Source organism: Lynx canadensis, chromosome C1 (genome assembly GCF_007474595.2).
Source record: "Lynx canadensis isolate LIC74 chromosome C1, mLynCan4.pri.v2, whole genome shotgun sequence".
Lineage (NCBI taxonomy): Eukaryota > Metazoa > Chordata > Mammalia > Carnivora > Felidae > Lynx > Lynx canadensis.
This window is the reverse complement of record NC_044310.1, coordinates 97021263-97041407: the sequence shown is the minus strand read 5'-3', so window position 1 is coordinate 97041407 and position 20145 is coordinate 97021263. Positions and strand designations below refer to the sequence as shown.

General features: G+C 48.8%; 2 protein-coding genes across 6 annotated transcripts in view; both read right to left on the bottom strand.

The window, feature by feature from the left end:
- Window positions 1-10543: 10543 nt before the first annotated feature.
- On the bottom strand, window positions 10544-13993 carry OLFML3 (olfactomedin like 3). Of its 2 annotated transcripts, none has more exons than XM_030325253.1 (3): window positions 13089-13993; window positions 12214-12499; window positions 10544-11889 (listed from the first exon to the last, which is right to left on the bottom strand). In XM_030325253.1, the coding sequence occupies exons 1-3, from the start codon at window positions 13200-13202 to the stop codon at window positions 11069-11071; spliced, it is 1221 nt and encodes a 406-aa protein (XP_030181113.1). In that variant the 5' UTR covers window positions 13203-13993; the 3' UTR covers window positions 10544-11068. The 2 variants fall into 2 exon arrangements, with proteins under 2 accessions (XP_030181113.1, XP_030181114.1); XM_030325254.1 differs by lacking the exon at window positions 13089-13993 and adding an exon at window positions 12699-13081.
- A 1130-nt stretch (window positions 13994-15123) lies between these two features.
- HIPK1 (homeodomain interacting protein kinase 1) overlaps window positions 15124-20145 on the bottom strand; it is a 52588-nt gene continuing 47566 nt past the window's right edge. For 3 of the 4 annotated variants that reach the window (XM_030326384.2, XM_030326385.2, XM_030326383.2), the window contains one exon: window positions 15124-20090. In XM_030326384.2, the coding sequence (XP_030182244.1) occupies window positions 19602-20090 (489 nt within the window). In that variant the 3' untranslated portion in view covers window positions 15124-19601. The remainder of the gene's footprint in view (window positions 20091-20145) is intronic. The other variant, XR_003971010.1, reaches the window with a different exon arrangement.

The following is a 20145-nucleotide window of genomic DNA, read 5'->3' as shown; positions in this document are numbered from 1 at the left end:
TCTCTCTCCCTCTGCCCCTCTCCCCCACTTACTATCTCTAAAATAAATAAATAAGGGTTTAGGCTTTAAAAAAAGAATGACTGTACCCCAATGTTTATAGCAGTACTATCAACAATAGCCAAGCTATGGAGAGAGCCCAAATGTCCTTTGACAGATGATTAGACAAAGAAGATATATATATATATATATGTGTGTGTGTGTGTGTATGTGTGTGTGTGTGTGTATATATATATATATATATTTTCATACAATGGAATATTACACAGCCATCAAAAAGAAGGAAATTTTGCCGTTTACAATGACATGGATAGAGCTAGAGTGTATTATGCTAAGCAAAATAAATCAATCAGAGGAAGACAAATACCACATGATTTCACTCATATGTGGATTTTAAGAAACTAAACAGTTGAACACACTGGGTGGGGGAAGAGAGAGGAAACAAACTATGAGAGACTCTCAAAGACAGAGAACAAACTGAGGGAAGATGGAGGGAGGAGGGTGAGGGTGGGTTTAATAGGCGGTGGATATTAAGGAGGGCACTTGCGATGAGCACTGGGTGTTGTATGTAAGTGATGAATCACTGAATTCTACTTCTGAAACCAATAGCGCACTCTATGTTAACTAACTAGAATTTAAATAAAAATTTGAAAGAAAACAAAAAAGAATGCATGCAGACATCTCACAGGAGCCTAGCACATGGCAGGTGCCTAATAAGTCATAGCAACTCTAAATATCGTCTTCCCCTAGGGCAGAAGGGAACACTGCTTCTGCGGCCTAACCACAGCGGAGTGACACAGGACTGTTTCCCCCCAGCATGCTAATGCTGGGCTTCTACTAATTCGGCCTAAGAAGTACCATCTTTTGGAGCAACCACACTTCATAGTACCTGCTTGCATAAACCTGATATCAACCAAAATCCCTGAAGCCTTTTTGATTTAAACCTGTTGCACAACTGGAGGCAATTTATGTTCTCATAGTCCACACCTGTGCTCGCGCTAGTCCTTCCTCCCGGAACGTTCTTGATGTCCAGTCTTCCCTCCCTCCAAGGCCTACCTCACACGTCACCCCTTTTATGGAGCCTCTTCAAATCTCCCTCATGGAAGTCTGACCGCTTCCTCCTTGGAGTTCTTATGAAGCACCCTCCCTTCAAGGTACTAAATGTCAACCACCCGTGCAGTCTTAGGGAGCCGAGGGAAACGTGTGCCTTATTATCACCATCCTACCTGTCACCCCGCCCCGTGCCCCCACCTCACCTGAATTGTCAGCTCCTGAAGCACAAAATGCACCACCGTGTCCTTCTCGACCCCCAGCGCAAACGGGCTCTCGTTAAATACTTGTTGGTGGGACCAGTAGTTTCGAGGGTTAAGTGAGACCGTGCCCTGCGGGTGCAGAGGGCTCTGGAAGCAGCGCTGCTGTTTATTATTTCTCTGTGGTGGCCCGGCCCAGAGGTGGGTGCCCCGCAGAAGCCACAGCCCAGGGCACATGTGAACTGTGGGGGCGTCCAGAGAATCTGGGCCCCAGGGCATGCAGGGCTGGCAGCAAGGTCCCTGGAAGAGCTGCAAAGAAAATGGCGTGCAAAACAAAAGATTGCCTCTGGGTTCTGGCCCTCAGGCAGCTGGCCTCTGGCACGTTTCCACATTCCGGAGAGGAGCGGCTGCTTCTGGAGAGCTTACACCTGTGAAAAAACCCCCGTGTCTGGGGCACTTGCCTCTCCAGCTCGTGGAGAACATCCCTGCGGGGAGAGGACAGCCCCCTGGATGGTAAAGACCCTCCTTTCTCTCTGTGGGCCTTTATGCCTGTTTTCCACAAGCACTCCCTGAGCACTAGGTACTGACGCCATAAAGGGGAAGTTCCTGTCCTGGCTCTCGAGGGGCTGTTTCCCCACAGACGGGGCAGTTTCACAGCTAATCCAGGGGGATGGGTCCATTAACAAATAGTGACATACAGTGACTGACTCCGTGTGTGGGAGCCGGGAGAGACTCTTGGAGAAGGTGGTCAATCGGGAGCCTCTTGCAATGGTCCAGTTGAGTGATGGCAACAGCAGTGGCAATGGTGTGGGGAGGAGCCTGCTTGGGTGTCCCTCCGGCTCAGGCTGAGGAGCCTCCGGAAGCTGCCTCACCCCTCCCCCCAGGCAAGGCTAGGACAGAAGGTCCTCCTATCCCATAATCCCACCACAGTGTAACATAGTTGCCTGTTTATTTATTCATCCCTTTATCCCACCGGTCCCCAGGCTGTGAAGACATATCCATATCTGTCTTATTCAATATTGTAAATAAGCATGTAGGACATAGTAAATACTGCATCAATATTCATAACATTTTTAATTAATCAATCGTCTGTCCCAGTTGGCTCTGACATTGAAGTGTTCCCACAGATGTCGCCTCTCACATGGGCAGCATTCAGACTTCAACATCTCTCAATGGCCTTCCTGACTCCAACCTGCATCTCACCCTGATTTTCTTCCTGCTCCGGGAACTAGGCTTTGGGCTTCACTCTGCTCTCTCATGGTGTTCTGAACCATGCACTCTGAATGTCTTCTTTGGCTTTGTATTTCCTGCCTGCTGATGACCACTTACAGCAGTTCAATCCCATACAGGGTCCAGGTAAGATAGACTTCATATCCCCTTTTTGAGTCTGGGATACTTACACGTTCCCTTTGTTTGTAATAATCGACTCCCCTAATTACGACTGTTCATCCGCACAGCATCCCTTTGCTCCTTGCCAGATAGGCTCCTCGGTCTGTCCTGTTCCTTGTCTGCCCAAAACCCGGCACAGACACGAGACACTGATGCTAATTTTGAAACAGGTATTATGAGCGGCTGGCATTTGTGTGCTTTATGATTTACAAAACCCTTTCACATACATGATCTCATTTAGTCATCACACCATCCCCGGGAGGGAGGTATTGATATTGCCTATAACTTGAACTTGATGTCTGCTCCGTGCCCTTCTGCTGCACTGCCCACGGCGAGGCTGAGCCAGCTGGTGCTTTCCAGACGTGAATCAGTTCAAGTGCTGAGCTGCCTGAGTTGCCCTCATTATAAACCCACAGAACATAAATCCCAATTTACGGCTGGTAATCTATCTGCAATTTACAGGCTTTCAATTGATTATTGAAATTTGTCTAAATGAGATTACTCCTATCTCAATTTAAAATCCAATGATACAACTAACATTTCCCCTATGTCTCCCCTTACCTACTGAATTATTATTAAACTAGTGTGGATACCTTTACTAGCTTATAACAGTAAAGAATATTTCACCTTGATCAGGACTCAGGAGGGCTGGCAAGGACAGAGAGAACAAGAGAAGGGAATTCACTAGGTCATAATCAGAAATGAGAGGAGAAATCCACATCTATGTGTGTTTACCTCCCCTACGCTGGGAGAGAAAAGTACTTAAGAATCCAGGTCACTGGATAGAGATTCCAGGGGATAGAAGCCAGTGCATTCCTCGGCCATTACCAGCTACTACCATCACCTGCTTCACTGAGTAAACTAGTCATGCCATGCGTAGAAGGCACTAGAAAGGGTGCAGTGAGTTGGAAAATACTTGCATGACTTTAGCGGGTGAGACCAGATGACTTTAGACAACTTCCAGCTTAAAAGAGGCTGTGCTTCTGGTCTGTGGAATATTTTGCAACGCTCCTTGTGACTCCCATAAAGGTACCAACTTTAAATCCTTCAAAGCCCTTCACTCTTGCTCCAGCCTAGAGAGAACAGCCAATTAGAAAGCGATGCCGATTCCTCTAAGGGATCCAATCCAGTTCTCCAGGAAGAACCGATAGGTAACAGTAAGAGAGGTAAGAGAAGAAACATTAAGCGGAAAAGCATAGTAGCCACATTCTATTACAGCCTAATTGGTTCTGAAGGCATCAAGGCAGAGCAGCACAGTAGGAATTGATGTTGATAACAACAGAGTCACCAAGAGAGATTAAATCATAGATATGTCACTACGAGCTGGTCACTCAACTCATTTACAAGGTACTTATTAAACACCTAGTAAGTATCTGACTCTGGATCCAGGGATAGAAAGATGGATGAGGTACATTCCCTGCCTTCAAAAGGCTCTCTCGACTTCAGTTTCTTCAGCTGTGAAATGAGGGAGCCAAACTCAGTGATTCCTAAGATTCCTTCCTAGAGGTCCCAACACATAAGCTTTATGTATTAGGGCTTGAACCTCAACAATCCTAAGAGGTGGTAATCCGGGTCCCATAATCCTGTTTTGCAAATGAACAAACCATGGCTCAGAGGGGTTAGTGTCTGGCTCAAGGTCACACAGTTGATGAGGAGCAGAGAGGCAGGACAGTCAGCCCCATGGACCAATCACACCCACTAGAAGGGTCTTCTCCTCACCCCTGGGCTCTCTCTGCACTATCTTCCTTCCTCCAAAAGGGCAGGCCAAATAGGTGGAGAACAGTCCAGAACAGTCCATGCATCTGACAAGTGCATGGATTTACCCATCTGGAATACAACATTCAGCAGCTACAGAACAAAAACCATGTGCAACTGGACAGCAATAAATATCCGGAAGACCCGATACAACCAAAATGGCATTGAAGGATCTGTCAAGATCAACAGCAAGGTAAGTCAAAAAAGTCAATAGTGATGTCTACCAGGGACACATGCTGAACAGCTATGAAACAGCTCAAAGGTATCTTTGAGAGAAAATGTGGTCGAAGGAAAAAGGCAGCTTGGGAGTACTGTGTTTAGAAAGAAAAGAAGAGAAAAGAAAAGAAAAGAAAAGAAAAGAAAAGAAAAGAAAAGAAAAGAAAAGAAAAGAAAAGAAAAGAAAAGAAAAGACAAGACAACTAAACACCAAACACACACATTGCCGCTGGCAGAGTTATTTCAGCACAGAGAAAAAGGGGTGCTTTTTCCATACACCCTGCTTTTTTCCCTGACGGCAGGCGCAGGATATCTGTCAACCCCGCTGTTACCGGTAATGCAGAGATCTATGGTTGGGCAACAGGTGGCATGTCTTTCTACAGACAATGTACAAATGGAGAGAGAAGGCAGTCAGAGAGCCACTGGATCCAGACAAATGGTTTGTAACACCAGAGATGGCCACCAGCACACTCCCCATGATAAGACAGCAAGAATCGGCCCCGGGGAATGAGCTTGGGTTAAGCATCTTTATTATCCTGGATGCTCTCCTAGCTGTTTTAAAACATGGGCTCATCCATGCCTCCGGGGTGGGTAATATTCCCCGAAGCCCAGAGAATGGATTCGCTCAGGCTTACCTGGCTATGGAGTTGCACAGCAAGGATCCGAACTCAGCCTGAGTTCCGAGCCCCAGCTGGTTCCACTCCTCCCACAGCCTCCAAAGCCATAGGTTCTGCCCCAGTACTTATTAGCTCTGTGGACTTAGACAAACCCCTTGGCTCCCAGACCTGCTTATCTCAGAATTGTTGTAAAGATCAAAGGAAACAAAATGCACGAGCACATTGTTCTCTGCAAAGACTCTCCTGCAATCATGACGACATTGCTAACAATAACAACACTTACCAAGCACCCACTATGTGCCAGGCATGGGGCGCACTGCTTTGCAAGACTCGTTTCATTTACTTCTCACAATAATCTGTGAAGTGGTACTATGACGCACATTCTAGGAGTGAAGAAACGGAGGCTCGCAGGGGTGAAGTAAGGGGCAAGCAGCAGGGGCCAGGCTGGGTAGTGGGGGGGGGGGAAGGGGGGGAGGGGTGAGCAGCATAACCTACTCCAGAGCCCTCACCAGGAACCAGATGCTGAACAAGAAAGGTCTTCCCACTACCTTCTGTGGTTTTATTGCCTTCCTCCCCTGTGGCCACAGGGCTTAGATGCACTGGCCTAGTTTGAGACTTTCCCCTTAGATGCTGGAGCGAGAAATTGTCACTGTGGGAAGTCCTGTGTGATCTGCAGTTGAAGGAGACTGCCTTCAGTTTTTATCTGTAGCTTGTCTTTGTCCAACTGAATTGAAAGATGCTGCCGAGGACATTTACCACTTGCTGGGGCTGTGCCCCTCCTGCGTGAGGTCCCGAGTTGGGAGACAAATAGGCCCAGAGCTCCGAGGGTTCACAGTCGGGTGGGGGAACCTGTACTAGTATTTTTCTGAGCCCCATCTATGAGCCGGGCTCTGTGTTACGTCCCGGGGACACAAAGACGAGCAAGATACAATACATTGTGATGCGGGCCGCAATGAGGATGTGCCCAGGTGAATCGGGGCCCAAAGGAGAGGCACCTGACCCTTTCGGGTGGGCGTGGAACAGGTTCCAAGAGCCTCCCCAAGGAAGTGGGGTTTCAGAGCTCTGTACTGACTGTCCACACTAAAGAGTTTCCATGTATATAACCTCTCATCCTCGCAGCAACAATCCTATTGGGCAGATATTTTTAGTTTATAGATGAGGTACTAAGTAACTTGCTGGAGGTATCACAGCAGTAAGTGGCAGAGCCTGATGCTGATCCCAGGAGCTCGGACTTCAAGCTCACCAGACTCTAAAGTTTGTGCTCTTTCTAACATGCAGGGTTGCCGCAGAGAACACTGGGCCAGCAGCGCTCCGCTGGAGACAGAAACAGCCCACCATGGATGAACACAGCAGGGAAGGGGCACTGCCCCGCCATCTGGAAGGTGATGTGGAGAAGGCATCACAGGCCCGCACAGGTTCTTTCATTGTTCTGGTGCGTCCTCTGGGTCATGGACGGGGAGGAACACCCTGGAGGGTCAAGGCCACCTGCCCAGCAGTCTAGACCAGATGAGTGTTTTCGGTGGTGAGGTAAGGTGAGGATGAGGCATCATCTTTGGGTTGTAAGAAATTGAAACCCACTCATACTAACTTGAGAAAAAGAAAGAAAAGAAAAACAAACACGTGGGGCACCTGGGCAGCTCAGTAGATTAAGCGTCCGACTTCGGCTCAGGTCATGATCTCACGGTTTGTGGGTTCGAGCCCCGCGTCAGGCTCTGTGCTGACAGCTCGGAGCCTGGAGCCTGCTTTGGATTCTGTGTCTCTAGCTCTCTCTGCCCCTCCCCTGCTCGTGCTCAGTCTGTCTCTCTGTCTCAAAAATAAATAAACATTAAAATTTTTTTTTAAAAGAAAAACAAACAAGAAAGGGAGTGTTTCTTTAAAGAAGTCAGGCATTTCACAGAACCCAGGCTAGAAGTACATTGTGAGCACAGGGGGGATGGAGTGGGGGGGGACATCACTCAGTGGCCGTCTCGCCCAGTCTCCACCCTGTTCATCTTTCCTCTCTGTAGTCTGGCTTTCGCTGCCTCTGGTAGGTAGCAGGGCCGAAGATGCTTCCAAACACCTGCTCAGATCTAACATCTCTGAGCTGCCATTCTAAGTCCCCAGGAGACAATGTGATTTGTTCCCCTGGGGCCACAAGGCTAAGGCCAGGGAGTGTGGGTGTCCATTCTCAGAGAAGGCAGAGTTTGGGTGGCTGGGCAGACCCCCAAAGGTCATCCTGGAGTGCTCTGGAGAGGTGTCCAGCTCTAGATATTGTCAGCACCCATGCTCTGGAGAGACGGTGCTGAGAGGTCTGCCCTTTAAAGTAATACATTGGCTTCGCATTTATAAGTCTTCTGTGGCGTTATTAAATCCATAAATAAAGATTTAATCTTTTAAGCTCTGCATCGTGAGGGCAGAAGTTAAAGGGCAGGCAGAGGAGAGCTCATCAGCATTGGTTTGGTGGGGGTTGGGGGGTAGCAAGGGAAGAGCGTCCAGGCTGCTGGGGCGGAGGAGGAGGGAGGAGAGGCGGCAGATGCTGATAGTGGCTAAGGGTGGAGGGACCCCCTGGCCTGCCCTCCGACAGAAAAGCTCTTGCACTGGAGACCACTGCCTGCAGAGGCAGCCAGAGACAGGCCGGACGGCGGGTCCTCAAGAGAGCCATCCTGAAAGCTGGGAGAACTATCAGGAGTGTCAGCAGCTCTCAAAATGAGCGGGTTTTGACCTGAGCTGGTAAAGAATGGGAGCACTGTTGGGGGAGGATCCCAGGAGCCTGAGGGAAGGAAGGGGCGTGTGCACAAGGAGCGGGACTGAGCCTGGGGAGGATGAGCCAAAGGGCTCTGCTTCCTGCTTAGCCCACAGCCCTGTCCCAGAGGAAGCCCCGACAGCTGAATCAACTGCTTCATCCTCACATCTCTGCGCTTCCCTCCCCGCCATCCAGGGCTCACGCAACGTTGGCTCATCCTTGATGAAAATGGCAAGACGATCACTTTGGCTTCTCCGGCAGGCAGACATGAAGACCAGCACCAGGGAGGAGAAGATACTGAGCACAGAGCGGAGAGCTTGGGAGTTAGGGCAGGAGACTGGGGGCCAGAGTAGGGGAAGGGGAGCCCTCTCCACCTGGCCTTGTGATGGGGGCAACGTCTAGACCACCCATCTGGGCTGACAGCTGTACCCGGAGGCCTGGGCCGCTAACCGTTGTAGGGCCAGGTGTAGGAGGCAAATGTGGAGCTACTCTTTGAGCTTTTAGTCCCTTCTCCCCCATTAGGACCTCTGCTTTCCACTGTCTTTGGTTCAACCCAAACCAGAGGTCACACCTGTCTCTGCCACGTGACGGGTTATGGAGGGTCCGACAAGGGGCGGTGAGGCTGGTGTCTGATGATAGGATTCAGCTACCGAGCCTCTCTCCTTGAGCAGCAGATAATTTAGTTTAATGAATCTGGACAGTTCACTGGATCTGCCCACACAGTTCCACTCACCTTCCAAAACGCTTCCAAAATAGCACTAGCTATTGTACAAGAGCCAAAAAAAAAAAAAAAAAAAAAAAAAAGCAAAAAGTAATAAATGACAAGGCCCCGGAGATTTCTGCCCTTTCAGAAAAGTCTGAGTGAACTTTTCTAAAGAAAATTTAAGCCAAAAGAAAAAAAAAAAAAAAAAAAAAGAAAAGGCTGTTTTTGTCTTTCTCATTGAGGATTCAGGCCAAGAAAGATGCCCCCAAAGACAGGTGCCCACACGCGGGAGGCAGAAGGACCGGGATTTTAAACTCTGCTCCTCAGGCTGATGTCATTTACACGCTGTTCCCTCCTCAGGGTCCTCCAAAAGCCATTCCTGATGTCTGCTACTCCAGCAAGGTAACTCCACAGACTCGGCCCCAGCCCCTGGCAGCTTCCGATCACACTGATGCACGGTGTCACGCGGGCAAGGAGGCCACCCTCCCCAGGTGCACCCGCACGCGCACACACACAGCGACAGTGCCACGCTGCCCCTCCGCTGGGCGGGGACCCCCCCCTCCCCAGGCCTCCAGTGAGAACTCCCCGTCTCCTCCACAGCCCCCCTGTGCACCGCATGCAGGAGCCAGATGTTCCGTGGGCAGCCCCCTCCGTGTGTGACAGGCGGTGATTACCGTTGCCAGCCCCACATTAGGAGAGAATTGAATGGGAGAGAGCCCCCCTCCCGCCCCGGGCTCCCCACAATAGCGCCTTTGTGAGGTGCTTCACTGCCTTTCTTTTCCTTCCTCACCAACCTACGTCAGGGGGCAGCTCTGCCCCGGGAGAGAAGAAAAGAAGACAAAAGGAGGATCACAGGGCCCTGGCTGATCCACCCTATCCTGGGCGTGGGGTGGGGGAGCGGGTGCACTTCAGGGAAAAGATGTGCTCCCTTCTCCTCCCCACAGTGAGGACTCCCAGAGCTTCCTGAGGCCTGCTCCCCCCCATAAAGGCAACAAGGTCTTGTCCATCACACGTACATGGCCTTGAGCGCTGAATGGGGGCACGAGGCTGGGTGGGGCCTGGCCCCGAGCTCAGCACATTCCTGGAGGCAGGAGTCCAAAACCCAGGGTTCTCCTCCTCTGCTCCCTCTCCCTTCCCCAGATGGCCTTCTATAATTCCAAGCCAGTGGCCAGGGCAGGAAAGGGTTAGGTGTCCAGGACTTCCTGGACAGACTCCAGCCAGGTTCCAGGACTGCAGCGGGTAGGTGGGGGTGACCAGAGGGCTGTGTTGGGAAACTGGGAAAACTAACATCTGGGGCATGGTCATCGCCCCTCCTCCTTGCCCAAACCGCAGACGCCGTGGCAGCAGGGAAATCAGAGCGGTTGGGAGCAAGCTGGGTTGTGTAACCGAGCCCTGGGGACGGCCCCAAGCTGGAGAGGGGAGTGGGGTCTGGGGCCAGGACAGAGTCCACCTCCAAAGTGAGACTAAAAGTTCCTTCTGGAAACACATTTCAGGGCTCTGGTCTTCGCCCTACACTCCAAGGCGACTAGAATCCATTTTCTAGTCCCAAACCTCTGAGAACTAGAAGAATTAGAAGCTCTGCCCGCCGGGCCTCAGTCTCTCGGCCAGGGGTGGGGCACCAAGAGTGGCTCTGGGCTCTGGGAGGGGCCACCGTGGATCAGAGGTGGGTGTGGAGAGAAGCCTCTCGCCCAGCCTCCTGAAGTGGCGGGATTCTGTGCTTCCCCAGGGGCCTCACAGTAAAATCTGTAACTGGAGAAGTCCCCTCTCCCTCAGCAAGGAAGCCCAGCCAAGTCCCTACTGTGGCTTAAGGAGTGGCAATGGGGTGGAGGAGGAAAATGGAGGGTCATGGGGAGAAACCTGATCTGAGGGCTACCCCCAAACAAACGCAGGCAGGGAGCAGTGGATGTGCCTTTTAATGCAAAATGTTGCAATACAAAACGACGTGGAGAAAGTCGTGTTCTCCAGGGCGCTAAGGGGAGAAGGGAGGCAGGGCAGAGTTGAAAAATCTCCTCCCAGAACTCTGCCCACTCCCCCAACCACCTTCCCCCCACCCCACCCCACCCCACCCCATGTGCCCGGACTCACACTGAGGCAAGAAATACTTTTTGGCTCATTTGCTGGGGTGGCCCCCATACAAGGGTCAGAGCTCTGGGTCTTTGTGGTCTCTGGTCCGAAATTCATTGACGTAAGGCAGGAGAGGAGCGAACGCTTAGGGTCTTCTCGCTTTTAGCTCTGAAAGGATTTCTCAAGATCTAAAGTCCCACAGGAAACGAAGGGGCTGTGAGAATCTGGCTTCCATTGGCTGCCAATATGGGCTCGGAACCACAACTTGCCCACATCTGGAGAATGAGAAGCAGGAAATGGTGTGGGGATATAAATGTGTGGAGGTGAGAGAGATTCAAACCCCAAAGCTAGGTCCTCAGACTTCTTCCTCTTTCTTTCTCATCTCCAGCTTATAGACAATCTGGTAGCCGTCGTCCCAGGCGTAGAGCTGGCGCTCCCGGGGGTTATAGCGGAGACTGGCGTGGGCACCGTATCGGCGGGGGAAATAAGGGAGTGCCGCCCTTTCAGGGGTCAGCGTGCCACTGGCATCAAAGGAGCACTGGATGCGGGCCCGGCTGGCAGGGCGGGTGTTATAGACAACGTATAGGGTCCCACAGATGACGAAGGCAGCCTCAGCATTCTCCCTGGGGCACGGGGTGTCCCACTGCTGCTCTGTGTCCAGTGTCTGTGGGTCCAACTTGGCCAGACACAAGTGCCTGTCATCTTCCCGAGTGGCATAGACAGCCCAGAGGCCCTCCTCGTCGGCTGCCAGGTCAATGTACGTGTCCGCTGTCAGCCCGTACGGGGGGATCAAACCCTCCGCCGGGAATACTGAGCTGTCCACCACCGTTCGGTTTGCCAGATGGAATTTGATGAGCTGCAAAGTGTTCTCCAACTCCCCTCCCCCTCCGGGTCCTCCGGGAGGCCTCCGGGCATAATAAAGAAAGCCACCATAGACCAGCTGCCCCGTGCCTACCCAGGGGAAGGGCACCCGGACCCGGGAAGCTTTCCGGGCGGCCATGGCAAGGGTGAAGTCCCGCAGCCTCGGGAAGACGAAGGCCGTGTCGTTCTGTGTCCCATCTAACACGTAGATCCTCTCTGTTGGCCCCATTGGATCCTTGGTCCACAGACCAGCAGGGCCACCGAACCGCTTCAGGATCTTCATTGATCTCACCTGAGAGATTGTGTAGCCACAGTCTGGAAGGAGAAAAGCACAGGGCAAGGAAATACAGGCAAGAGTTAGAGGCCCATTGTAGGAACACCCCGGGGTGGGGCCATCTGGAGGACAGTGGGCATTTGCCAGTGGATGCCTCCACTCTTACAGAGGACAGGAAAAAGGGAGCCACCGAGGCCTGGGTCCCCAGAAACTCTTGCAATGGACCTGTCATTGTAGAGATTTCCCTAAAGCAGATTCCAGAAGATAGAGCCGAAGCGGACTGGGGGACAAGGAGAGAAAAGGGGAAGCAGCAAGGAAACATACAGGTTCTGAGAGTGTTAGGGGCCTGCTTTTGGACCGCTTACCTGTCAGCATATCGTACTTCTCGTTTCTTCTGCCCTTGCCTTTGATCCCAGGGCCTCCGGTCACTTTCTCATCAACCTCCACACAGGGTAGTGCTGGGTTCTGGGTCTCCAGATAGTCAACCTCCCGCTCTAGCCGGTCCACTCTCCCCGAGATGGTGTCAGCCTCAGTTCTGAGCGCCTCTCGCTCCTTCTCGGCCACCTCCAGCAGCGGCAGCATTTTGTTCTTGAAGTCCCTCAGCTCAGCAGCATGCCGGCTACTTTGGTCCTGGCACTGGGCCAGCCGTTCCTGCAGGGATGGAGGCCAGACGAGAGGCTGAGGGGTTACAACTCCCAGGCAGGGAGAGGCCCGACCAGGGAGAGAGGAACAGGAAAAGGCACAAACTCAGCCAGGCATCAACTCCCTTGCAACCCCCACAGAAAGGAAACCAGATGTTCAGAGATGCTAAATGTGCAAAACGCCCGGCTCAGATCACCTAGGCCCCTACCCCCGCTTCGTGTCCTCCAGCCCATGTTCTCTGTGAGCAGCGCCACTGAGTCATCTGAGCCTCTGGGGCGGCCTAAGTGCGTGAGGGCGGGAAGGGGTCTCTGCTCCACTGTGCAGTTCTCCCTCGGGAATCAACAGACTTCAACTTGGGAACACCAGAGACTTCAAACTGTTTAAAAGACAGGGAGCTTGTCCACAGGGAATTGCTCTGTGGACATGGGGAAGGAGGAGGGCTTGCAATTGCAAGGATATTCTTATTAAAAGATAAGAGTTTTCTGTAGCTTCTTCCAGAGCCCCATCTTGTCATCCCCAGATCCGTAACACACGGGGTGACTCAACAGGAGATGTGGCGTCCTTCCCGCCCGGCCCAGGAGAGAAAGGAGTCACTCACCTCTAAGGCGGCTAGTCGGCGTTCCATGTACTCCACAAGGTGGTGCTGCTGTCCTTGAAGGGGTCGCAGCCGTGACAAAAGGAACAAGATGAGGAGAGGCGTGCAGGGCCCCATGGCAGCCGGAGAAGGAGCGTGCAGTCCTGTGCCTGTTCCACTCAAGCCCGCCGGTCCGCTTCGGAGGCGGGGTGGGGGCGGTGCCTTCTCCCTTTCTGGATCTCGGATCTCTCTCACTACTCTGGAATGCTTTCACAGTCTCTTTACCTCCCCCACCCCCTCCTCTCTGCCTGGATTGATCAAACACAGATGGCCCTATGGTAAAGCAGCCAGAAGCCTTAACCACCTCCCGCCTAGGCTGTAGGCTCCCCAGGAGATGGGAAGGAGATGAAACCCCAGGGCAGAGGCCTTGTGAGCAGTCACCCAGTAAAAGGAGCCAGCAGCGGGAGGCAGGGGTCCCAGAGTACACTCGGCAAACTCTGTTTCTGCTCCAGAATGCCTGCTTCCTTCCAGTGCTGGCTTCTTAAGAAACATCCTTCATTAATCTTTTCCTTGCCCAGCGATAATAGCATGGATTGTTTTCTGCCTTTTCAGTGGAAGCTGGGAGCAGGGGAGATGAGGTTGGAGGGGAAGAGGTGGGGGGAAAAAGATCACAGTGGTCAAGGCTTGTCCACCTTCTTCTATAGCTCATTGGCGCCATCTTGTGATAAGCACCTGGTGTCATCACGGGATTCCTAGGGAAACTATGGCTTAGACCTCACCTCCTGTGGAAATTTTTCCACAAAGCAAGCCAAGCGGATTCAATTTACAGGGGTGTTCATAATTAAAACACAGATTAAGGGGTGCCTGGGTGGCTCAGTCAGTTAAACATCTGACTTTGGCTCAGGTCATGATCTCACAGTTCATGAGTTCAAGCCCCGCTGACAGCTGAGAGCCTGGAGTCCGCTTCAGATTCTCCCCAAATCCTCTGCTCCTCTCTCCCTCTCTCACTGCCCTTCCCCTGCTCGCGCTCTGTCTTTCAAAAATAAACATTAAAAAAAAAATTTTTTAACACAGATTAACCCACAGACTACCCACTTACTCAAGGGGTTATCCCAACTCTCTCATTTAGCTTAAGTAAAAGAATATCACTGAGACTTAAACAACAACAAAAAAAACCCCAGATCATTGAGAAGTCAGCAAATTAATCCTTGATTATCTGGAAGTGAGATCGACAGCAGGGCCTTTCTTTTCTACCTGAATGTTTCCAGGTATATTCTCTTACCAAAACTGGGGAATGTTCAGTGAGTTCACACTCATTTTATGCTCATTTATTTAGGAAAAAAAAAATTTTTGAAAAATCTAGATGTTGCAGTCTAAATCAAAATAAATGTATTCTGACTTCCCTGCTAATGGGAGAGAACAGCCTATTGATCATTTCTCTTGGTTATGGTCCAAAACCCTAAATGTGTCTCATTTCTATCTCCCAACCATGACTACAGGACCCCACAATTAATTAATGGCCACTCTACGGTCGATGTGGCCTGAAACGCATGTGTCAAAACAAATCAAACGAGTACAGCATATGTTCAGAGACCTGCAGTGATTAATCTAGACAAATCTAGACAAATCTTATTCACTTTGGCATCAAGGCAGATCTAATCAGAAGGGCTCCTCCTCCAAAAGGACTATGCTTCTAATAGTGCAGCTTGAAAGGAGGGAAAAATAGCATCTTCTTGTGGTGTTCTGACCTCCAGCAATGATACTTCAGATGTTTGGTGGAACGCGCTAGGAAACAAAGTTTAATTATCCCGTGTCAGAAGTTTCTGCCTCTTTCAAAGGGCCAGAACCAGACGAGCTTAAGTTAGGGCCCTGGACACTCCATTTGTGAAAAGTGTTTCCTGCCAAGCCCTGATTCGCCTCCGTCGTGGAGGTTTGTACGAAAGATGGATTTGCCTCTAACATGCCACTCATGTTCGGATGCAACGCATTTAGCCACTCCAAAGATGCCGTCTGTTCATCCCCTTTGCACCCCTCTAAACAGAAGTCAAAAACAGCCACATGAATCAGAAAATTTACCCATTTTATTGATGCATTGCAATTGCTCTACGTTTTACCATATTATGTAGAAAATACTGAAAATACAAGCTACTTTGTAAAACCAAAGACAAACATTGAATCCAAAGATAAACTATGTTTTACACAATGGACCCTTTTCCCGTAGTTAGTATTAAATTTTAAATATCTATTTCTTTTGTTAAAATGATTATTTTACATACTCCCTAAGTACATCTGCATTACAAACATAGCTCGATAATTCTCAGAAACTGTTTCTAGAGGCTTGTTGTAAAAGGAAGCGCACAACCAGAAAAGGGAGAAAGCAAAAAAAGTTTAAATCGCACACAATAACTAGCATATCAAATACATTTAATAAAGTTGGAATTCCATTGCAATATCAAGGATTCAAAGCAGAAATACTAACATTACATATAATGTACATATAATGTACTGCTACATGTAGTGAGATTATTTTTCAAGCTGAATCAAAACCACACATTATATAAAGTTTAGCAACAAACAACCATGTAGACATGCTGCACCATCCATCAGTTAAAACAAAAAACAAAAAACAAAAAAAACCCAAAAACCAAAATAAGGAAGCAGGCTTGGGCCATTCCTGTCACCGAGAGGCAATTTCATTTCCTATCCTAAAACAAACCAACCTAACCAGTGGGTTTTTGCATAATAATGCTGAATAAAACACACATTACTGTGCTTGCCTGGCTAAGGGCAGTCGAGCTGAGCCCCTCTAGTGGAGGACGATGGATGGCCAGAACTGTTTGAAATGGAGTTTTTATTCCTGGGGCTGGTATCTGAGCTGAGCACTGACAGCAGTATCCCCTCCTGGAAGCTATTAAAGCTCTGGAGTGATCAAGTGTCCCGATGAGCCCAGAGTGGCTGTACTTAGACCGTCCCCGCTTTCCCTCTCACCCTGAAGGGGAGAAGCTGGAAATACAAAGTTCAGAAAGGACTTAGAGCCTTATGCTGGTCTGAAGTTAGGCTGCTATAACCCAGGCGGGCTGCTCACCGAATTCACAGGGCTTCCCCCCGCCCTGTCAGGGCTGGCAATGTTAACAAGCCCCAGGGACAGAATCTAAAGCCACATTGAGCACATATACATTCAGCAGACACAGATGGATATTTATCTTGGTAAATCTGAAATGCCAATTTGCAGACTAAGGCTGAAAATTTCTAAAATTCTTAAAGCCACACACACAGCTAGTAAGGTGATTAAGATAACCCTACAAGTTCTTGGTATTTATTGTCTTTTCCCCATGAAGTTAATGAGACTCGTATCTTAACTGGTATCTACTTACTGGACAGGGGGGCAGGAGTGGAGTGTTTTGTGGTTTTTTTTTTTTTTTTCCTGCATCTCATTTGTTACAAAAACAACAAATCTTATCCCTTGTAGAGGAAAGCTAAGGGACAAAACATGTTTCTACTAGAAACCAGATCTGCTTTTGAGCAAGAAAATCAATGTGTGCTTGGCAAAAAAGGAAACAGAGATCACACACGTTGCCCAGAAAACCGTATAATGCTAAGTGACGGAAACTATACAAACTGCTTGGGTATCTTCACCAATACGGTGGCGCAAACACAGCTCAACAGAATGACCAAAAGGAAAAAAGAAAAAAGAGAAAGTAGAAAACACCAACATGTTCCTGGTAGGCTGTACTGACTATGCCCCATCGTGGAAGCCCTTACTCTTCGCAATGAAGAAACTCCAAATACCTTGACAGCTCCTCGGTGCTCAGCCTGGTACAGAGCTTGCTGACCAGGCTCCATGAAATCTCCCATCTCCATCCTGCACCTCCTGACACCATCTCTACAAGGAACCAGTCCTAGACTTAGCCCTCCAGTACAAAATTTTCAATTCAGATGGAACACTTCTACATCTCAGAGTTAACCTTCTTCCCCCAAATCTTTTATGGGCAGGAAACATCCCCATCCCCAGGACCCTCCACTTGATCCAGATCCATGCAGGAGCTGAGAGTACAAGGACAATTTCACAGCCCCAAGAATGTACAAGTTGTTAAAAAGAAACCTCAACAGCCTGATGACTGAACAGGCTTTGGTTCCTTCTTAATACTCTTCACCGGCTCAGAAACCTTTCTGTGAGTTCCCGGTCACCAGCGGCATCACAAAACTCCTCCTCGTAGTATGGGGACATGGTAAGCAATACAACAGGCTCTTTGGTATAAACAGATCTGTTATAGGTTTTTTTCAACAAGCAAATATTTTACTAGGAATGTCAACTATTTGCAGGAAGGACTGCCACATGGGAAAAGGAAAAAAAAAATCTCATTCTAAAAGTGATTGCACATACTCTGAAAGAAAAGAAAAGAAAAGAAAAGAAAAGAAAAGAAAAGAAAAGAAGAGAAAAGAAAAGAAAAGAAGAGAAGAGAAAAGAAAAGAAAAGAAAAAGAAAAAAACCACGTATTTTTATATTGGCTTGACTCCTCTCACCTGCTTCCCAAATTCCCCCAGAAGCAAGGTGGCAATGCACCGTGAGAGAGAGAACCACATGGGGAAAATGCTTCTGTGAGAACCCAGCTGAGATTCCAAACTGGAAAGGGGCAGAGGTGGTGGTAAAGGAGAAAAGCTGCTGTTTTTATTTTTCAATGTCGGCAGGAAAACGGACAACAATGCATTTACACGACACAGCTACTAATCCTGTTCTGATAAATCCCAGTGAACAGCTTAGGGTCCACAAGGGCTTGCTGGTCCATCCTAAGGCAAGCTCACTGTAAACTCTATGAACCACTACATTATCATATAAGGCACTACAATAAGGGAAGGAGGAGAAAGGGAAGAAGAGACACACACTGAACAATTCCTCACCAGACACACCTGTGCAAAACAATTCCAAGGGTCTCCTCTCCTTGCAGGCAATGCCCCTGCTCATTCAACACTACAGTAATATGCTCTAATATAATTGCAATTAGTTCACATACATTCCAACAAGTATCAGTTCATTTTGGTTTAAATACAATGGAGACATCAATTCCATCTCCGGGGTAACACTGGAGGATCAGATACACACTAAATACACAATTCAAGTGTAATCACTACACATTTGATTACAAATGACATTTTGGGTTAGCAGGAAAAATTGCTTGTTATATTTTTCTAATCAATATGTACATATTTAATTATGCAAAATATTAAAACACCACCATTACAAAACTTCTAAAATATTTTTAAATTCAGTAATAAATTTTTAAAATATTTTTTGCAATTCCTACATGCACTTATTGTATAAGTCTTAATAAGAGAGCATTCAATTTGCTGCTGGCATACAAAGGAAGCTACTTTAAAGTATAAAAGCTATACACAACGTTCTTATCTGGTTTCATATTCTTTAGCTTTCTCCCCAAATAAATCACATAGAACAGAAGGGAGAGATGAGGCAAAGAGAGAGAAGTGTATTATTGAAAATTCATGTTAATCTTGAGGCAAAGCTCACCGATGCCAACAACCTTTAGGCAAAGCTCATCAATACCAGTCTCGCATAATACAAAGAGATTTTGCATATAATAAGACAATCACCACCATACAATAATAACCACCGTAATGGCTTTTCCAATAATAACATTTAAGCTGAATCAGAGAGAGAAGGACTTTTAAAAAATAACTTAAGAAGAATGCATGGTACTTCATTTAAAAAGAACACCTAGTGCTTTCACGGTAGGTATGGATTCTCTCACACTAAAGTTACCAGCAAATGGTGAGCTGCCTTTTTAACACACTTTAAAATAAACACAGGAGCAACTGAGAGAATCCCAACAGTAACACAGAGAGCCGTATATAACCAGTTTTGCAAAAATAACAATTGCCCAGTACGTTTAATGTGACATGAAAACAAAACTGAAACGCCGTTAAGTCTAATGTCCCATAAAGAAAGGTAAAATTTTGAGGAGAAATGCCTGATAGTTAAATGCAGACTTGGGTGCACTGCTCTTAAAACAGGCAAGTGAGTCTTGGTTTTCAAACAAGTACAAAGTATCGATTTCTCTTTTCTCACTTGTTACCAGATTTCAAGTCCTTCTATCAGCATTTTTCCTCTGACCAGCAATTACAATAAAACAAAGTTAAATAAAGAGGGGCTTCACTCATTTTAAAAACATTTATAGAAATCAAGTCAGAGAGAAAATATTTTTCAAAGGGTAACTTCAGAATGATCTCTCTTCCTTGGTAACTGCAGAAGATGGGCATCTGAACTCTTCCAAATACCAAAAATGCTGTCACAAAAATAAAGAATTTAAAAATAGGGCAGACTTTGGGAGACTACAACAATGCAGTCAACACGAAGACAGGTTTCCCCAGAGAAAACCCTTCTGCTTCAGTGGGCCCCTGCAGAACAAGTTGCTGGCTAAGGAGTTTCAAGAGGGGGTAAGGGAGGAGCTCATCATAGCCTGTTACTAAACATTCTGGGCCAGGAACAGGCAGCCATGACACCTCCCTCCCTCTGCTCACCAACTACAAATAGGAATACTGGCTGATCTTGGTAGGACTCAGTGGGTATCCAGTGTAAATGGTTGAGCCTCGGGAAGACCCAATGTAGGACTGGGTGGCAAACTGGTGTTGGTACTGAGCAGGGGCCACACTGGCAGAAGTGAGAAGGCTGGGCCCAACACTGACGGGGACCTGATGCACCAGAGTGCTCGGGTGGGCGGTATAGGCTGCGGCATGCCTTGAGGAGCCCTGGGGGGAGAAGAGATGAGCAATGGAGCTGGTGGAGCCTAATGCAGCAGCAGAGGTGGGGGCAGCATACGTATACAGGTGAGGCTGGCTCGGCAGGTGAGCAGGGGCGGGGGCCAGGTGTGGATGCCCCGTCGAGTGTAGCGGGCTGCCGTGCTGGAAGGCGTAGGGGGCTTGGGAGAGCGGGGCCACAAACGCCTGCTGCCTGCGGGGCGCAGGGTTGCTGCTTCTCTCCTGCGAGGTTGGAGCTGACGATGACTGCTGGTTCTGGAAGGAGGAAGAAGGGAGTGAGGAACCTTGAGGTCATTCTGGTTCAGAGCAC

Excerpts from the sequence above, each read along its gene's own strand:
- OLFML3 (XM_030325253.1), bottom strand. The coding sequence starts at position 13,202 with ATGGGGCCCTGCACGCCTCTCCTCATCTTGTTCCTTTTGTCACGGCTG. Across the intron at positions 12,500-13,088 it reads GCCGACTAGCCGCCTTAGAG|GAACGGCTGGCCCAGTGCCA; the intron begins GTGAGTGACTCC and ends CCATCCCTGCAG. Across the intron at positions 11,890-12,213 it reads GAAGTACGATATGCTGACAG|ACTGTGGCTACACAATCTCT; the intron begins GTAAGCGGTCCA and ends TTCTCCTTCCAG.